Raw genomic sequence first — 19,323 nt, 5'->3', positions numbered from 1 at the left:
TGGCGACAGCAGCTGAACAACCTCACCAGGCGTAAGAGCCCTCTCTAAAGACACTGAGCCCTTACAGGACACGATGCAGAGACCATCCAAGGTCCAGGGGCTTCTCTGGCCTGAGCCATCTCTCCAGCCTCTTTGATCCCCTTTTTCTATGCAAGTGACTGTGGTCCTACATATACCTTTTGTGTCCGACCTGTATTACTCAGACCTGTGACCTCTGGCTTCCCTCCCTCTAGGTCTTGGCAGTTAGAGAAGGGTAGGAGAGCTGTCCAAGCCTGAGCTCCAGGCCATGAGCAGACTGGGCTCCAATCACTGTCCCCCAATAGGTCTTCCTTTAGCTGAGCCACACCTAGCCCCAGTCCCTGAACCTTGGGAGCTCTGCAGAAAGCAAACCAAATCTGTTTCTAGAGGGCTGTGTCCCAGCTTCCTGTTGGACCATTCAGCACAGGATGGGCAATCTCTACTGAGGCCTGGGGGCTGTGAACTTTCCCACCTGGGCCAGGCAAAGCCCCAGGTGTTCCCACCTTCCAGGGCCATTGCTAGAACTCAGCACTGTTGCCCACCCAGGCCCAGCCAGGAGGAGGCTCTGTGAGGAAGGCTCCAGGGCTCACTTGCATCACTGAGAGAACAAGACAAAGTGGAGGAGAACAAAGGCGGATGGGGGCCAGGGAATTCTCTCCTCTCAGCCCAGGGCCTCCACTGTATCCCAAGGTCTGGAAAGTCACATACCTACCTCCCCAGACTATCCAGGACAGGCCACTACAGCTCTTCACCCAGAAGACTGAACGGACCCCTTAACTGATCCCTTTACACCCACTTGGGTGCCCCCTTGGGCTCTCTGCTCTTCTAGAAATGTACCTGAGGCTGTCCCTCTCTCAAAAGCCTTCAGTGGCTTCCCACTGTATCTAGAGTGACATCAGCAAAACATTAACCACCATGGCCCTGCGTGATCTGGCCCCACCCACCCTCCTGCTCTGCCTCCTCACGCAGCTCCAGCCACACTAGCCTTTGTCGGCCCCAGCAGGCCAAGCTCTTTCCCATCTCAGGTACCGTCCCCAGGCTGTTCCACTTGCCTGGAACACTGCTTCCAAAATCCTTGACTGGCTAACTCCTTTCTGGCCTGCAGGTCTCAACTTAAAAGTTATGATATTCCCTGCCCACCCCCCCCCCCCACCGCAATCTAATCCTTTCTGTCTTAAAGGAATCCTTTTCTTCATGGATGATCAGTTTGTCATCGTGTGTGTGTGCATGTGTGTGTCTATTTAATGCTCACTCCCCTACTAGGACTGGTATCTTGATAAGAGCAGAGACCATATCCACCTCCTTCTCCACAGAATCCCCAGCTCCTAGCCTAGAGCCTGGCATAAAGGAGATGGCCCCAAAATATCTGCTGGATGAAGGAATGAATGAATGAGAACGGATGAAGAAGTGATTGCGTAGAGATGTCTTCTGGCAGCAGAGGCTGATGACATCGCTCTCCAGCAGGGCTGACCTCTGCCAACCTCTCCTGTGCCCCCAGAGCAGGCACCGGCACCACGGGAAGCCCAGATGCTCTTTCTTCTCCTTCCTCCCCGTGGAGAAAAAGTTGGAGTCTTCTCCATCTGGGACTTTCTGATGCCAGTCAGCACGTGCCCACAGAGCCTCTCACACCACTGTGGTCCTTCTGAAGCCAGTCCACACACACACCCGTGGGGCCACTCCCTTCAGATGACCCTAGGCCCACCATCTTGGTCCTCCATTTTGGGTCCAGTTGAGGTGAGGTTACTGTGTGGTAGGGGACGCCCAAGAAAGGGTTAAGTTGCCAGAAGCAGAGTCCCGCCCTTGGGTTTGCTCAGCCAATCAGAGTCTGTCCTGATGAGGTAAAGCTTCTATCCTGGGTAGCATTGGTTGAGTTGGCCGCCCCCATCTCCTGCTGGAGGGAGCCATAGGGGTGGAGTTTCTGTGGAACCAGACAGAACTGGAATTAGCTCGCTGCCTACTCAGGCCAGGGCTGCCTGTCTCCAAGACCTGCCCCTGTTCCTTCCTAAGGTGCTCGGACAGACCCTGGCATCTCCCGGGTCCCGCCTCTAGCTGACCAGTGGAGATGACAAGGCGTCCCATCTGGGAGAAGGCTCAGAGCCAGAGGAGACTCGGGAGGCCTCAGTTTCCCTGCCTGGGCCCCCGGAATACAGCAGCTGGTTAGCTGGTTAGCTGCTCCAGACAGTGACCTGGAGCACGCATCCCATGTGCTCAGAGCAGCAGCGTTCAGCTTCAATAAGCAAGGCCACTAGACGAATCTTCCTATATAAACATAGCTTTCAAGTGATAACAAGAGCCGCTAGTTCACAGAGCTCTTCTTGTGTGCACATGACACGAGCTTAATCGTCCTGAGAACCCCGTCAATCCGTCCACTTTCCTGACGAAAACACTGAGTCTCAGCGAGGCTCGGTGCCTCTCCTGAGCTCATAGAGTGGTCAGAGTTTACGCCTCCCATATCACTTGCCGGATTATTTCTGAGCAGTCTGTTGGCATATCTGTCTCCGCCCCTGGACTGCAATCTTGCAAGGCAAGAGCGTGGCAGATCCATCTGTGCATTCCCACCATGGAGTCCGGGGTGCACCCTGAGAACGGAGCTGTTCCTGCTGCCCGGCACCCCTCTCCTACCTGACGGCCATCGGCAGCCTGTTCTCCTCAGAGGCTTCCCCCGGCCCAGGCCTGTGCCGTGCGTGTGGCAGGGGCTCAGAGGAGGTTCCCAGAGTGGACGGTGAATGTGCGGCCCGGACCCCGCCAGACGGCTCTCAGGACCCCAATAGGCTCACCTTTAAACTGTGGCTTGCCATTCCTAGTTGCCTCTGCCCAGTGAAAGGAAAGTTCCATAGGACAGGTCCCATCCATCTCTGGGACCCCAAAGGTCCTAACCCAGTGTCTGGCACAGAGGAGTCATCTGTTTTGTGTGTTCGATTGAATAACCAAAGAAAGATGCACCTGTTTGCCCCCGTTGGCCCCAGGCAGGACTACCTGTGAGTTATTCTAGATTAGAAGCATCCCAGCTTCCCTCCCCCTGGGGGGCAGTCTAGTGAAAGTTATCCGAGGCAGAAGAAAGGCAGGTTCCCTCTAGGAATCCATACTGAAGCAAGGAGGCAGAGTTCTGATGAGAAAGAAGGGTGTGGGGAGCGGAAGGAAGCTGGGTCTTGATTGTACAGAGAGAAGGAGAGCTCACATGGGTGACCCAGGGCAGCCTCTTCCCTAACAGCGGGCAGCTCCAAAGGAGCTGGAGAAAGGCAAAGGAGCCCCCAGAGAAGGGGTACAGACTGGACACTGCCTGCCTCGTTGGGTCCACACTGCCCCAGCTGGAGGGCCCCAACCCCAGCTGCAACCCACAGGTGCTCCAGGGACAGCACAGAAAGCCTGTGACTGCCCCAACAGACCCAGCCCCTACAGGCATTGGAGTTCAGGGGCAATCTAGTCGTATGGAAATCTATAGGGCAGGGTTCCCTCATGGAGACTGCATACCCCCAGGCCCTCCATGATAATCTTCCCTGGGAAGCTTTCAAGACCATCCCAAAGTTCAAAGACCTAGAAAGAGCCACCTAACCAATGCAGGACCACTGAGGAAACTGCTGCAGAGGTCACACACAGGTGGTGGCCCATCTGTCCCTCTGTTGTTCTTGGAATCCATCTTCTTCCACTGCCCTCTGCCTTTCCCAACAAGCATTTCATGTTCAGGGCGTCCCATTTACAGTTTACAAGCTTGGGAATAACTTTGTGTTCCTTGAGGTGTATGAAGGGTCCCCCCCTTCCAAGGGATCAGCAAACACGGTTGAATAGGGTGGAGAAGGGGCAGCATGGGACTCCAGGGTGTTCCCCCTGCAAACCCTTCTCTCCCCAGAGAGGCATCTGGGTTGGGGCAGGGAGCAGCCTGGGCAAAGGCTTCCCTTGTGCGGCGGAAGGCGGAGCATTCTCAGAAAGAACAAAGAAAAGGCATTTAAAATAAATAAATAAGCAAAGGCATGCAACTCAAGACAGATTAATCAAGCAGGACTCAGCAAGAAGCTGGGGCCTGAGCTCTGCCTGGCCTTCCCTCTTCTCTCTCCCTGGAGGTCAGCAACCTTAGCAGAAAGGCTGTGGCCTAGCCCTTGGCAAAGACGTTCCTGGTCACCTCTGAGGCTGCCAGGACCTGGTGGACCTGAGTGCAGGTGGTTGACCAGTGGGCCAGCTGGATGGCCACCAAGCCAAGTTGTTAAGGTTGCTAGAGCGCTCCTGGAACTCCATGGGCCTGGAGAAAATCATATTTACCAGAATTTTTCTCAGGGAGCTTTTCGTAATGGACCAGAAGGAGTAAGTTGCTAAGACTCTTGAAGTGTGTGTGGTGGGGGAGGTTGGGCCTGAGACTCCAAGGGGGCTTGCCTGCCTAACAGAAGGTGCTTCCATAAGTCCCTTCTTAGGATGGTGGGCGTGGGGTTGTGCAGGGCCACTGCAGGGTTTAGTTGTCAGGCCAGGGGGCAATTCTGAGGTTGTCCCAGTGTTCTTTCTTTACTCTTCTCCCCCCAACACACAGCTGCTCCAGTAAACACACATTTAAAGAGTTTTGATTTGAAGAGTTATCTAACTGTTGCCAGCCCAGGGCGCCCATAGGTTTTGGCATGGCCCCAAAGCCAGGCCCCAAACTCTGGGGTCCTTCCAGTGTCCGCCAGCCAAATCCACAGCCGGCAGGGCCCAGAGCCTGTCTCGGAAACTCAGACTACCTTCAGCCACTCACACTGCCCTCCCAACAGGAGATGGAGAGACCACCCCAGGCACTGAGAAGACAGTTGTCAACACACTCCAGAGCTTGCAAACACTGAAGTTGAAGCAGAAAGAATTCTTCCCCGTCACCCCCCAGAAGGAGCTAAACCCAAAGTATAAGTAAGCTGGGGGAGGGGGGCATGAGTTCAACCATGAATCATCCCAGGGACTGCCCCAGTGCAGAGAAGGCCTGGTTTCTGACCATGACCAAGCCGGGATCAAGGGTACCAGGCAGCCTACAGTGTCAGCAACAGGTCTTGGATCAGCAGAAGAGCCTGACAATGGGAGAGTAGCAACAAGGAGCTGGGGGGGGGGGGGGGCAGCAGTGCAGTCCCCACCGCTGTGGTTGAGCGAGCGTCCACTGCGTGCCAGGCACTGTGCCAGGAACTGCGTCTGTACCATCTCATTTCCCTCTCCCAGCAACCCTTTGAAGGAGGAACTGTTGTTCCCAGACGGGGACATCGAAGTGTTGAGCAGTAGTGTGACTTGCCCAAGGTCAAGTGACTTGTCAGCCAGTGGCAGAGCGGGAGTCGAAGTCCATGCTCTTCCCACTGTCCCCTTTCATCAAGTTACTCTTGTCTCCGGCTGGTATAAAACAAAATAACTTCCAAGTCTGAGATGACCAAATTCTCAGACTGTTACTCCCTTCATTAGGGAATAGCCGCGGAGCTGCTCTCCACCGCCACTCCAGGCACGGCTGCCCAGAAGCCCCCTGTCCGCAGCAGGCCCGTCCCGGCAGCCCCCGCCGTAAGCCCGTCAAACGCATGGGGAAGAAGACCTGGCCGTCAGCTTTACTGGCTGCCGCTCACTTTCACTCATCCTCTCGCCCTGAGCCAGCGGACCACCCACTCAGATCCTTCTGCAGCCAACCACACCAAACCCCCAAACGGCCAACACTTTCAGTAGAGAGAAGTCACCCGTATGACTCACAAACGGGAAATACAGTTGTGCCCAGTGGCTGGCCTCCGGCTAACAAAGGGGAAGGCCATGACCTGGCTCCCATCCCCTCCACAGGCACTGGACCGGCTTCAGGGCACCCATCTCCGGTCAGCCCCAGCAGGGAGGCTCTAATCTTCCCTGATGCTCCAGTCGGCTGGCCCCCCCATCCCCAGCCAACTCTACTCGGCTCCACTTGGCCATGGCCTGCATCAAACCAGAACAGCTCCCGCTGCGGCGGACATCGCCTCCCAATGGTACCAGCCCTCGGCCAGCGTTAAACACCCAGTGCACTACCCCTAGGCACGACCTACCCATGGCAGAGGGGGCCTCCCTGCCAGGTGGCAGCAAAAGGCCAACCCCAATTCGACCTGGCCGGAGGCAAACCATCTAATGGAGCCGAGAAGCGATGGCCACGCTCCCTTAGGCGCCGCGCTCTACTTGAGCCATGCAAAACCCACTCAGTGGACCTCGTGACATGCCGAGAGGGAGAGACATTCAAGCACCGGCCTCCCTGCCAAGAGCTTGTTGCTCAGGTCCAAGTCCTAAGCTGGAGCTGGTCCCAGACTCAATGCGGAGGCTTGAGGGTCCGGGCTGGGGAGGGGAAGCCAGGCAGCCAGGGCCGTGGCCGCCAGCAAGGCCCTTACCTTGCGCTCCGGGGGCGAAGCCGTGAGCTGTTGCTGCTTAGCGATGTTCTCCGACAGGCACCAGCACACTCTCTTCTTCTGCTCCTGTGAGTGCGCTTCCAAAGTGAATAAGCACTCTGCCTTCTGACGTCAGGGCAAACAGAGGAGAGGATGGTCAGGGCTGCTCCCTGGTTCAGGGGGCTCCCAGGCCCAAGCCCATCCCTGGATTCCAGAGGGTGAGGCTGCAGCAGGGAGGGGAGGGCCAGCTAAAAGCCACAAATGCACACTAATCCCCAGTGACATCGAGGCAGCCCGAGGAGCAGGGAAGCTGGATCGGGGGCCAGCTGGCGAGCGCGCGGTGTGTGCCCGCGGGTTGTGTGCGGGGGGAGGCGTTAGTTCCCAACACAGTGGAGGCCTGTGGAGAGCCACAGGACAGAAACGGTGAGGTCACCCCCGGGGACAGGCAGCACAAGGCGGCAGCTGGGGGAACACATGGGGGACCCAGAGGGCCAAGGTCTCTAGCCCTCTGATGCCCTGTGGAGTCAGGACCCCACCTCCTGCTCACAAAGCCCCCCTCCCCCTGACCTTGACGCAGGATCTGATCACAAAGCCCAGGTTAGATGGGCAGTTGGACAGACATACCAACAGAACTCAAACAGAAACTCAGGTCCCTTCAGGAAGTCTTTGGCAGGCGTAGTCACGTGGCCCCCTACAGCTACACCAGTGCCTGGCACAGGAGCTGGGTCCGACCCGACCCGGGGTCTTTCAGCCCAGCCAAGTGCAAGGACAGACACCAGCACAGCCACTGCTGTCATTCCCATCCCACTTTGCCATCTAACCCGGTTAAGTGCCATCTCGTCCCCCCAACTAGACTAGAAAATCCTTCCAGGAAGGCCCTTTCCATCTGGACCCAGCACAGTCCTTGGCAAGTAATGGCCTCGGTAAGCTCTGGCTCCTGGAGAGACTTCCGGGATGAGGTCAAAGCCAGGCCAGCTTTGGCACAAGCATCAGGGCGCTGCCGAGACCCAGGGAGGTGGCCCTGGGGAGCTGGAACATGTTGGGGGGAAGGGCGGGGGTGGGCTTGGAGGCAGTCGAGCAGGCCCAGGGCTATCATGCACTCTAGAACACTCTGGTCAGGGGACTGCAGGCTCTTTCCGACTCCGCTGGAATTTGATTATAACCTCACAGGGCTGTGATTACATGAGCTCAGCCAGGGAGCTGAGAGCAGGAGCTGGATGGCTTGGAACTGAGAAAAAGACTGTGTTTCTATGCAGTCCTTCCTCGTTTTGCAATTGGACAGGCCTGGCTTGAATTCCAGCTTTGCCACTTCCTACCTGTGGACCTCAGGAAAGGCTGTCAAATGGGAACAGTAACGACATCACCCCCTCTCAGAGCTCGAGAGCGGGTAAGTCACGAGAACAATCGGAGGCCTCAACAGACAGCAGCTACCGTTGTTATCACTCCACACTTTGCTCATTTAATAAATATTTATTGAGTACCTGCTACATGTCAGGGACTCTACTAAGAGAGACTGAGCTCTGGCACTCAGGTTGGGGCAGAGACAATAAACCAATAAACAATGAAATAATATCATTACTAATTGGGAAAAGGCCAAAAGGGAGAGGTGCTGCTTGAGCCTGGTGGTCAGAGAAGGCCTCTCTACAGGGGCAGCTTTTGGGTGAAGGCTGGAAAACTAAAGGCCAGCAAGGCAAGGGCTTGGGAGAAACTGTTCCAGGCAGAAGGAACAGCACATGTGAGGGCTCTGAGCTGAGATGGTTACCAGCATCATCAACTACCACGTGCAACAGTCTCAATTCTGCCACTACCCCCCCCACCCCCCCCCCCCCCCCCCGCCAACCCTCAGGGATGCCACCCTTGGGGCGGGGCCAGCTCCCATGCTAAGTGTTCCCAGAGCACAAGCCACTCCTCTCCTGCCCCAAAGTGCTCAGAAGCTGATCTTCCTAAATCATCGGAGAGGGAAGAAATCGCCTCGCCTTAGCTTCAGGGAACTGGGCGGATATGGGGAGGAAATCCTCCCACTTAACAACGGATTCCTCCACTTCTCAGAACCCCCATCCCACTGCAGGGGAAGGACAAGCCCAGCAAAAAAGACCCCAAGATTCCCGGGAGGGAAGCCAGCTAGGGCGGGAGCTGACCCGAGGGCCCTGTGCTCCGTCTCATCATGTTCCCCTGCCAGGTGAGGGGAGAGGCAAGGACCATGGTCCCTTCCAGCTTAGAAAGGCCATTTCTCCACAAAGCTGGCCCTGCCTCTACTTAGCTCTTTGGGCTTCAGCAAATCCCTTAATCTCCCGGAGCCAGGCCTCCTCTTCTCTTTCTGTGCCAAAGCAGGAATTCTGCCTTAATAATAGTTCATTTTATCTAACTTATTTTAAAGAGTATTTTCCCATCCATCTATGCTCCCATTTTGACCTTGACAATCCCACGAGGAGCTAGGGAGGACTTAGATGGTTACTCCCAATCCAAGGAAGAGGAAAACCAAGGCTCGGAGAGGCTGAGGGCCTCCTCCAGCTCTAAATGCCAGTGAGCAGCAGAAGGCAGGCTCAGAGACTTGCAGAAACACCCGTTGAGATTTGATTCCCCCAAACCCAGGAGGCCCCCTCAGAGACTTCTGGGCTGCCGAGGGCTGGCAGGAATGCTCCCCCTTGCAGACTGGGCCCTAAGCAACCCGAGCACGAAGGCCTTCAAAGAGCAATGCCAGCCAGCGGCTCTCAGAGCAGCTACAGAGCTCGCTGGAACGGTTTTGTACTATTCTACACTGCTCTGGGCTCGAGGACGGTGGCCCCTTCCTATAGGACAGCAGGAGAGACTCCCCTCACAGTGACAGGGCTGCCAGCGTCCTCATCTTGAGACACCCCCCGACATGCCATACCCCTCACAGCACTAAGTGCTTTACCGGTGGGGTCTCGGCCCTTCTTCCAACAACCTCGCCAGGTAGAGGCTATGATTCTCTCCATTTTACTGACACCCACAAGAACCACTTCTTCTTCCCTGTCCTGTGGATAATCTCTTTTTAGAAAATCATACTTCCCTCTGCCTGGGATGGTGACCATATGACCTGATTCAGCAGGAGAGTTCAGGGCTGAATCTCTGGCCCTGAGAGCTTGAAGTGGAAAGCCTCCTAAGGCTAGGGAATCCAGAAGCCTTCTGAGCTACCAAAGACCTAAACCCAGGCCTGGCCAGAGGCCAGGGGTTGGCTGTCCTAGATGGGCAAACATCTGAGGGGCTCCTTGCCCCCCAGGCTCCTGTTTTGGAGGCTGGTCTGGTAAAGAGAGAACGCACAGAACCAACTCCCTCCAGGGAAGCTGAACTCCCATCTGCATACATCTGTCCAAATCAGGGACCCCACTGCATGCCTGGGGGCTCGATATGAATGTTCTCTCTTAATCCCCACGTGATTTAACTCACTGCTTCTGATGCCACTGCATACTGAGCCCTCAAATACCAGAATCAAGGGCTGCGGCCCCAAGCAGGCTTGAAGGCATCCTCACGTCACTCACCCAGAGACAGGGCTCCTGATGGGGCAGTACTGGGCCTGGGCCTCTGCATTCAAACATCCTCAAATCCAATCAGAAACCCAGGTCCTCCTGGCATCCTTAAAAACCCTGTCTTGCCTTACCTCCTCGTTCTTGAACGAGTATTATCTTTGTAGGAACCAAAACCCCTTTTGCTACTGTTTGTTCACTCGCCTTGATGAACCTCTCTTTTAATTCTAATGACCTGACGACCCAGGTAGGAAAGAAAGACACAGCTGTTAACCATTTTTCTGACGAGAACACTGGGGCTTGGAGAGGCTAAGTCAGCAGCCCCAGGAGACCTCAGGAAAGGAGATTCAAAGTCTGCCTTCTGCCTCCTCCAGAGCCTGTAATCTGACCACATTTGTATAACTCTGTGTGTACATTACAAGGAACATGAGATATTCCTCTTAGCTTTCTTTTTAAAAGGTCAATAAATCATTAGTGATGTCTCTAATGGAGAATAAATGAATACGAAAAGTTCTCCCCCCGTTATGAAGCTGACAATAATAATAACTCCCATTTACGGAGCACTCACCGTGTGCCAGACTCTGTGCTAAGTGCTTTGGTCAGGGTATCTTATTGAATCTCATTTAATCATTACGACAACCCTGCCAGGTAGGCCTTGTTTCAGCCTTGTTTCAGAGAGGTGTATGTGACTTGCCCAGATCACTCAGTTAGGAAACGGCAGAGCCAGATTCAAGTCTAGGTCTTCCTAACCCCAGAGCACAGACTCTTCAATAAATGGAGCGTGGATCAGATTCTAAGCGAATGGTCCTTGACCAACATGCCCTTTGTCCCAGGGATCCCAGTGCCCTCAAGCTAGCAGGGGGCTGCGTCGGTCCCCTGGGTTTGCAGGGGCTGAGGGACTCCTGTCCTGGAGAACAGAGGCCCCAGGGCTGAGTGCTGCCTAGGACAATCCCACCCAGGACCTACTGCAGGGAAACACCCAAAGCTGGGGCCAGCCAGGCAACTGAGGCTTTCTGGATTCCATGGAAAACCCTTCAAACTCCTGACTCTCTTGCCTCACTTTCTTTTCCAGGAGCCACCTGCGTGTTAGACTATGAAGATACACCACTTGTCAGAAGGTCCCGTGAAGACGTGAGTTTGGGGCTCCCCATGGGATCCCAAACCAGCAGGACAAGCAGGACAAGCAGGCACCCTGGCTTCCTGTTCCAGACGTGCCTCTCCCCACAGCCTCTACGGAGAAAACAGAGGCCTCTGGCTGCCTGTGAGCTCGCATCTTCCAGCCCCTCTGGCTCAGAACTCCTGGCACTTTAACTGAACTAAAAGGCAGGGGATCAATACCCTTCGGCAGTCTTCGGAGAGCTGGGAGGTCCCAGGTCCCTGGAAGCCAATGAGCAGAAGTGCTTTTCTCTGGGCCGCACAAACCAGCTGGCAGGAAGCTCTCCCAGCATTAAAGAACCTGGAGCTTCATCTCAGACCCTGCCAGGGAGAACTGGAAGCCTGAGGGCAAGGCCGAGGGGCCAAAGCTCTGGCTTTCCCCAGCCTTGTTCACAGCTGCTAGGTTGTTTGCGGAGCTCCACGGACTTGAATCCCCATCGGCTCTGCAGGGCCTCTGCCGGCTGCTTCCTGGGCCTGATAGAAGAGTGCCAACATGGGGCAGGGGGAGACATCCAATGCCTTCCTGGCCCTCGGGTCAGGGGGCAGCCAAGGTCCCCAGCTCAGCTCCGACAATGCCTACTGCCCTTTGGAACTCTCTGCCTTACCATGAAGCTAACTGGTCAACTCTGTCTTCTCCCCCAGGCGTCTGGTCCCCACAGGGGACTCTCTCGGAGGCCTGCACCTCTTTTCATAGGCAGGAACCAGAGGAATGATTTTCAGTCACAAGCGACATACACACTCCTTCTCGAAAGGGTGTATTCCTCTTGGCCAGCTAGTGTAGACCATGCCCTACCCAGAGCGTCTTGTCCCACAAGACTGGCCGGTTCCCAGGACTATTAGGAGGGACGGATGTAAGCAGAAGCAGAGGACAGAAACGGGGTTAATGAATCCTTGCTTGGAACAGATACTGCCCCTGCTCCTAGGAGCAGACATGAGATTGGGAACAGAAAATCTGCTGCAAGTGTAAGAGTCTGGATGGCTCAGTGGCTCTCAGCCTTTTCATCACCACAGACTTCTGTGATCAAACCCCTGGTCTGATGATATGGATCTCCCAAACTATATCAGGCAGTAAGTGGTTTGCCTGATTTTGTTCAACAAAGGCATAGCACTGCCCATATGTGCTTCTGCTCAGACCGAGACAAGCAGGAATACCAGTCACACTGAGTGGGCGTCCTTCCGGCCCAAAACACAGACACTTAATGTTTTCTTTAGCCTGCGTTAGCGGGCCCAGGTAAAGGTGTTATTACCTTCCGGCCCTTTAAAATACTGACAAGGGGTGCCTGGGTGGCTGAGTGGATTGAGCCTCTGCCTTCAGTTCCGGTCATGATCCCAGGGTCCTGGGATTGAGCCCTACATCGGGCTCTCTGCTGAGCAGGGAGCCTGCTTCTCCCTCTCTCCCTGCTTGTGATCTCTGTCTGTCAAATAAATAAATAAAAATCTTTTAAAAAGAAAATAAATAAATAAAATAAAATACTGACAAGATGCTGTAGGAGGGGTCATGGGTGGGACTGCCTGGAAAAAGAGGAGAAAGGCAGGCGTAAGAATGAGGGCAACCTCCAGAAGAAAGACTACCAACAAAGTAAATCAGGTGAGGCATGGGGGTCAGGCCACATCCTCACAATGACCCCGCCAGGTGCTGGAGACGAGGTGTCCCGAGTAGGGGATCACAGTGTCCTTCTGTCCTCTCTAGGCACTTTTTAAAGATTTTATTTATTTATTTGACAGAAAGAGAGAGACAGAGCGAGCACACGCACAAGCAGGGGGAGCAGCAGGCAGAGGAACAGGGAGACGCAGGCTCCCCGCTGAGCAGGGAGTCTGACACAGGCTCCATCCCAGGACCCCAAGATCATGACCTGAGCCAAAGGCAGATGCTTCACTGACTGAGCCACCCCGGCACCCCCCCTTCTAGACACTTCTGCGCCCACTGCTCCTCCACACAGAGGTGAGAGGCACTGAGACAGGGACTGCTGTCCCCATTTCACAGGGCAGCAACCCTGCCCAGGACCACGGTATGAGATGCTACAGAGCCTGGCCCCAGAGGCCCGGACTATACCCAGACCAATGTCTTCCCGCCACTGCCAGGCCACAGAGCTCTCTGTGGATCTAGAGGCAAGGACTCACCTCTGCTAGATACAGCACACAGAACTTCAGGTCTTCTGAAGAACCTTGGAGGGAACACAAGTGAGACTTGCGTTAGCGTCGGCCCCAGAGACCAAGAAGCTTGCCCTAGCACCGCCAGCTGCTCGTCCAGAAGCCTGTATGTGGTACCTCCTGGAAGGAGGAGAAGGAAGAGGCAGGCCCGGGGGACGGGGTAATCACCGGAGGAAAGCCCACTAAGTAACTAAGCAGATGGAGACATGGCAATAGGGCCTCGGCCCGCAGGTCAGTGTCACCCAAGGAATGCTGTGGTCCCACCCCCAGGACAGGTATCCAGGAGCACCTCTGGGCCTCAAACCGCCTGGGGCAGGGAAGCTGTCGTCCATCTCAGGAGGCCTCCATCTTTCCAGGCTCCCTGTATTAAGGGACCCAGAGGGACACAGATTCAAGATCCCCCTCCAGTCATGGGCTGGATGTCACCCACAGACGGCCTCCCAACCCAGGCCCAGCTCCTTGGTGTGTCTTCCTAGAGGCCCGGTCTTGAATTCCAAATTCACCCATTCTTCACCTCCCATTTGGGAGCCGCTGGGCAGGAGCGTCAGGCTCCCCGCTCCTCCCGCAGAGGAGTGAAGGCGGAAGAGCTACAGAAGCTGTATTTGCTTCAGAAACACACAGACCAAGAGATGGCCCTGGCTGCCGGAGAAGGCTTCTTGCAGGAGGATCCTTTTGAACTTGAATGCAGGATGGGAAGAAAGGAGGAGGGCATGGGCACAGCATGGGCACAGGCAGCGAGGTACAGAAGCACAAAGTGTGGCTCGACGGCGAGCAAGCGTGTGGAAGAAGCCCTGCGCCTTCTCTGACTACTGCGGGCTGCTCCTCGGAACCTGGCATCCCTCCCCACCGGGCCTTATTCTTCTGGGCACAGACCAGGGACGGTTAGGAACTTCCTGAGTTTCAAGCAGTTGACCTCACTGGGCAGGTAGTCCTTTTCAAGACCACTCCACCTGTAGAAAACCCCACACGCTTACTGTGCCCCGTGCTGTCCGTGTATAAGTCCAGCCCTTGCCACAACCCCTAGGACACAGGGGCTGTTATCGTCCATGATTCATGTGATTCATGTGATTCATGATTCATGTGAGGAAATGGGCTCAACACACATTGGAATCAAAGAAATGGTCCAATAAACCAAAATGTGTTGCAAAGTAAAGGTGACAAAGTAACAGAGACAGTGGGTCAAGCCAATTCCTAAGAAAAGTCGTGAGTGAGGACCCTCGTGTGGGTGACAGCCAGGCCCCCCACCTGGAGCAAGCACGTGGGCAGTTCCCTGGGCAAAATGAGGGCCAGGGGTGCTGGCAAGATCCAGAGAAAAACAGGCCAATAGTCAGTGGGAGGTACACTCTGGACTTAGAAGAAATCCTTCTACTTCTCCCCACCTACAGGAGGGCTGGGAGGGAGAAGTCCCCACCTATGAAGTCCATCATGTTTGAGAAACTCTCATTTGGAGGCTTCTGTCAACTTCTTGCCTTGCTGAGGGTGGAGACAAGGGGAGGTGGTTTCTTTTGTTTAAGAAAACGTACTGGATGTCTCCTTGACTTTCCAGAACCAGATCTTAGTGCCAAGGGAGAAACAAAAAGATCTATGTGAGAAAATAACAGAAATGTGGGTTTTAGAAGCTGGCAGTGAGAGAATAGAAGGCTCTAGAAGGGAGGGGAAAGCCAAGGAGAGGGGAGCCTCGGGAAGACAGGAGGCTGAGTTTGGGGGGAAACTCAGACATATTCCCTATGGCGAGGGGTGGTTGATGACTACTTGACAACTTTCCTGGGCTGTGACACCCCCTGCCACCACCCTCCCGCATTACCCCGAACCGCCCCTGAAATCCGCTCCCTGTCACAGCCTTGTCCTGGCAGCACTTGAGAGAAGGACAGAATGGGGGCAGTGCTCAGCATGGCTCGGAGCCTCATAAAGAGACAGCAAGCCTCGGGAGCCCAGGGTGCCAGGAAGGAGCCGCAGCTGCAGAGCAGCAGGCCACGAGGTGGCTGAGCCAGGCGAGCAACCTCACCCTTTTAGGAGCCCTTCTGGGACACAAGACTGGGCTCTGGGCTTTCCAGAGTGTGGAAATGTGGGGTGAGTAAAAAGGGACACAGAGGTAGCCCACATTTGGGTTTTCCATCCAACAGTCCAACTGCCGTCACCATTTTGAAATTCCACAGAAGTCACCGGCCCCTGGGTGAACCCTGCTTCCGACCAAGGACGGTGGGCTGTGCAGAGACAGTCCCAGAGGCACAGAGATGTTTTCCCCACCTAAGTCTGACCCCTCTGTCATGTTCCCAGAGCCCTCTCCAGCCTAGTCTGAGGTCCCAAACTCAACCATCGGACAAGCCTTCCCTATGCTGTGTGACAAGCCAGGAGGCATGTTGTTCCCATTTTCCAGTTGCAGAAACTGAGACCCTGGGAGAGAAAACAAGCTGTACAGGCATGCAGTGAGTGAGGGGCAGAGCTGAGATTTGAACCCAGGACGGCTGCCTCTAAAGCCCGTGTTCCGACCCCTGGGTCCCATTTCTGCTCCCCCTTCCTCGCACCAGTTTACACATCTGCATGGCCCCAGAGGTGGGACCGTGTCTCTTCCCCTGCTATCACCTGGCAGCCAGCACTCAGGTGAGCTCTGAGGATGCACTCAGCACATGTCAACTGACTAAATTTAACTCCAAGCGTTCCAGCAGCTGGGACCTAAGCCACTGGGTTTCCAAGCCTGCGCACCTGGCTCCCCAAGGTGGATGGAGAGCCCAAGAATCAGCTGGACATCTCCAGGCCATCCTGAGAGACCACAGCAGGCCAGGAAGACACCCTGTGGGCAGGATGCTGGCCACCCAGGGAGGGAGAAACACAAAGACCAGCAAAACCAGTTGGCGACAGAGACAGGAAGAGGCCACAATGGGCCCCGGACGACCGGAGATGTCCCAATTGTTAGCTCGAGCTCTCCGCCTGTTCCCATTACACTGCCGTTCAGACCTGCTGCAGCTGGGGGGATGCTGGGCAGGAGGAGGGCCAGCTTAAGGTTTAAGTGGCCACCACCAGCTGGGAGCCGTGGAGAAGGGTGCTTTCCAGCCCCGAAGCTGGGCAGCGCTTCTAGTCTCCTAGCCAGTCACACATTCACTCAGCCAAGCAACATTCACCAGGCACCAGCAATGTTCTGAGCCTCATGCTAGACCCTAGGAGGACGCTTGGCCGGCAGAGCTAAGCTCCATTCAGGCAAGTCACACACGGGAGTCATTGGTCCTTGGGTGGGGTAGATTCTCGCCTTCCGGGGAAAAGCCCTCACCAGCCCTAGCTCACAGGAAAGGCCACGTGTGCTCCTCGTTCCCATCCTCTTTGCCCCAGACTGAACTTTTCCCACATGCTGACTTGAAAGAGACACAGCTGGGAGGCATGAGCCACATTTCATCAGGTACCATTCTGCCACGAGAAGCTCCAGTGGAGACCCCACGTGGACCTCTTAAAACCCACACTCAGGCCCTGGCTGCAGCGGCAGGTGTCTATAGGGGCCAAGGACACGGGCTGGAAGACGGGCACCAGGATTCAGGACACTGGGTTCCACCACTCCAACTCTGACTGCAGGAGAGGGGGACACTGGACCCACAAGCCTGTCTCAGAGGAGGAGGCAGGGGCTCCTCTGATGCCTGGAGAAAAATCTCAGGGATGGGACGTGCACCTGACTGCTCAGTGTCACTGAGACATGTCCCCGAGGAGCCACATTCACTCTGGCTGGCTGACACTGACGGGGAAGGGCAAGACAACACATCCGCACCCAACCGTCCCAGCAAGCGCAGAACACATGCCTACTCGCACACACGCCCCAACACCCGTGTCAGTCCAGAAGGCTCAGGTGGCCGTGGTCATCCCTCCTGAGGAGAGCGGGCCCGGGGAACCCTCACCCCCACCACTGGCTCAGAGAGGATGTGGCCTCCACCTCAAGGAAGCCATGCCTGCCCAAGGCTATTGCTCACATGAGCTCAGCATCTGGAAGGTTTCTCTGCAACACCTCAGGCCCCGCACCACCCACTCTGACCAGCCGCCACCCAGTGAAGACCGAGCTCACGCTGACTCTAACTTCAAGGCTTGGGTCTGAGGGCTCCAGGAGGGGAAGATCCAGCTAATTCCCAGCCGAGCACCCCCAACCACACTCCAAGGGGTGGAGGTAGGACATTTGGGCACCGTCCAGCATCTCACAGCAACCTCAGGGTCCATGTGGAGGTGTCAGAGCTGGGAAAGAACATCAAGGGCTCATCCAAACCATCTTCCACAGTCCAAGACACCAGAGCCCAGGAAAGGGAGAGAACCTGCTGAAGTCACCCAGCACATTAGCTGCAGAGCTGAGCCCAGAGCCCAGAGCCCTGGCTACTACCCTCAGCTCTTCCACTGCCCTCTTTTTCCCACCCTAACCCCCCCCCAACAAAGCAGAGCCAGGTGGAGCCCCTCTTCTTTCCCCTCCCTCCTTCTAGCAGGAGGCTGAGCAGATGAGGGTCCTGGGCTTGTGGCCCCAGACTGGGCGATGAGCACAACTGGGTAAGGGTTCGGTTCTCATAATTAGTCAGGACTTGTTACCGATCAGCCCACCCCTGCCTGGGTCCTGACTGTCTGAGCTGGGGTGAGCAGGCCGCAGAGGAAGGGGCGACACCACATGAGTGTGCGTGTGAGGACACGTGCAGGGGTGCAGCAGGGACAGGAGAAAGGGGGCTGCAGGGGAAGCTGGGTCTGAGGGAAACCGGGAGGGGCAGCGAAGCCCAGGGCAGAGTCGCTCTAGCTCTCACCTGCCCTGCCTCGGGTGGGCACCAGGGAGCCAGGGTCAGAGCCGCTTCTGCTCAAAGGGCTGCTCCCCGCTGCCCTGTGGGAGGGGCCGGCTCCATGAGAGATGACTGGCTTTTTCCCCTCAGGGGCCGCCCTGGTCAGTGGGCAGGAGAAAGTTTGAGGCAGAGAAGGAGAAGTTATAAGTGACTTCCTGTGGGGCAGCCAGAGTGGAGGTTCTCACACTCCCTGGGCTTCTGAGGACGAAGAACAGCGGGGGCGCCCAACACACAGGAACCCGGGACGGGTCCGCAAACAGGCAGGAAGTTTTCCTGGAGCAAAACCCGTCAAAACAGAATTCTTTCACTGGGTAATATTTTCCTCTCTGCCCCTGTCGCCCGTGCTCAAACAGGTCTGTTGTTGTTTTCATAATCTGGGAGAGGAAATCGAGCCCCTTTCGGCAGAGACTTCAGGCGCCAAACCAAACCGCTCAGCAGATACTCCCAGCAGGCTTCCCGGTCCCCGGTGGAGGAGGCACCTTGGAAAGTCGGCGGGGGACATCGGCTTCAGGCTCCCCCTGCCCCTGCTCCCAGGGGCTCTGGCCTGGGTGACACAGCTAGGAGGAATACGAGCAGCGCTCTCGGGTCCTGGCTGTGTGTGGTGAGTGGGGCTGGGGACCTGGCATGGCCCGGGCCCTCTGCACACGACCTTCCCAAATCTGTTCAACTGTCTTCCCCACACCGGGAGCCCCGCTTACACGTAAGCAAAGGCAAAGGGGTTGAGTCAGATGTGCCTAAGGTCACAGGTGGAGGGGGGCAGGGCCAAGATTGAGACATGGGTCTGTCCGAGGCTGGAGCTCAGCCCTCTCCACCCCACCACCTCCTGAAACATTGTCTGGACCAGAAGCCTCCAGCGAAGCTCAGGCCACACAGCCTAGCATGGAATGCCGGCCTCCGAGAGCCCCGCAGCCCCGGGGGCTGGACATAACCCCACCACATATGCTCAGACACCCCACTGATGGCTGGAAGCCCTGGGGCATCCATGCCGCTGGGAGGAGTGGGACTCGGGGCAAGTAGGCGGGAGCACAGGGCATCCCTGGGAAACACACTTACCTTCCTGCAGCTTCACGCTCTGGAGGTAGAGGGGGTTCCTCAGGACGTCGCAGCGGCCCGGCTCGTCCTCCTTGGTGAAGAGCAGCAGGTCGGAGTAGGCAAAGAGCGTCACCTGCATCACCACGGAGCACACTGAACTGGCCGCTCTGCTGGCCCAGAGCCCAGCGGCCACAACCTCCCCGGGAGGTCTGGGTAAGGGAACCTCGTCATCTCGGGCAGAACGAGGATCAGACTCTCAGTGTGGCCTCCGCCAAGGACAGAGACATGATGTGCATCAGGACTTCCCTTTTGCTCTAGTGTTTTCTACACTACGCTAGATTGCTCTAGTGTTTTCTACACTTTCACAGTGGG

General features: G+C 56.1%; 1 protein-coding gene across 11 annotated transcripts in view; it reads right to left on the bottom strand.

Annotated features, from left to right (window-relative positions):
- RGS3 (regulator of G protein signaling 3) overlaps window positions 1-19,323 on the bottom strand; it is a gene marked incomplete at its 5' end in the record, with an annotated part of 163,344 nt that overhangs the window by 47,784 nt on the left and 96,237 nt on the right. For 10 of the 11 annotated variants that reach the window (XM_080819968.1, XM_080819965.1, XM_080819976.1 and 7 more), the window contains 3 exons: window positions 6,345-6,467; window positions 13,103-13,146; window positions 18,973-19,084. In XM_080819968.1, coding sequence (XP_080676094.1) covers window positions 6,345-6,467; window positions 13,103-13,146; window positions 18,973-19,084 — 279 coding nt within the window. Of the gene's footprint in view, window positions 1-1,220; window positions 1,937-6,344; window positions 6,468-13,102; window positions 13,147-18,972; window positions 19,085-19,323 lie in introns of those variants that run through there. The other variant, XM_080819966.1, reaches the window with a different exon arrangement.

Source organism: Martes martes (genome assembly GCF_963455335.1).
Source record: "Martes martes genome assembly, chromosome: 12".
Classification (NCBI taxonomy): Eukaryota; Metazoa; Chordata; class Mammalia; order Carnivora; family Mustelidae; genus Martes; species Martes martes.
Note: the sequence above shows the minus strand (reverse complement) of the source record. Positions and strands in the feature narration are given on the sequence as shown.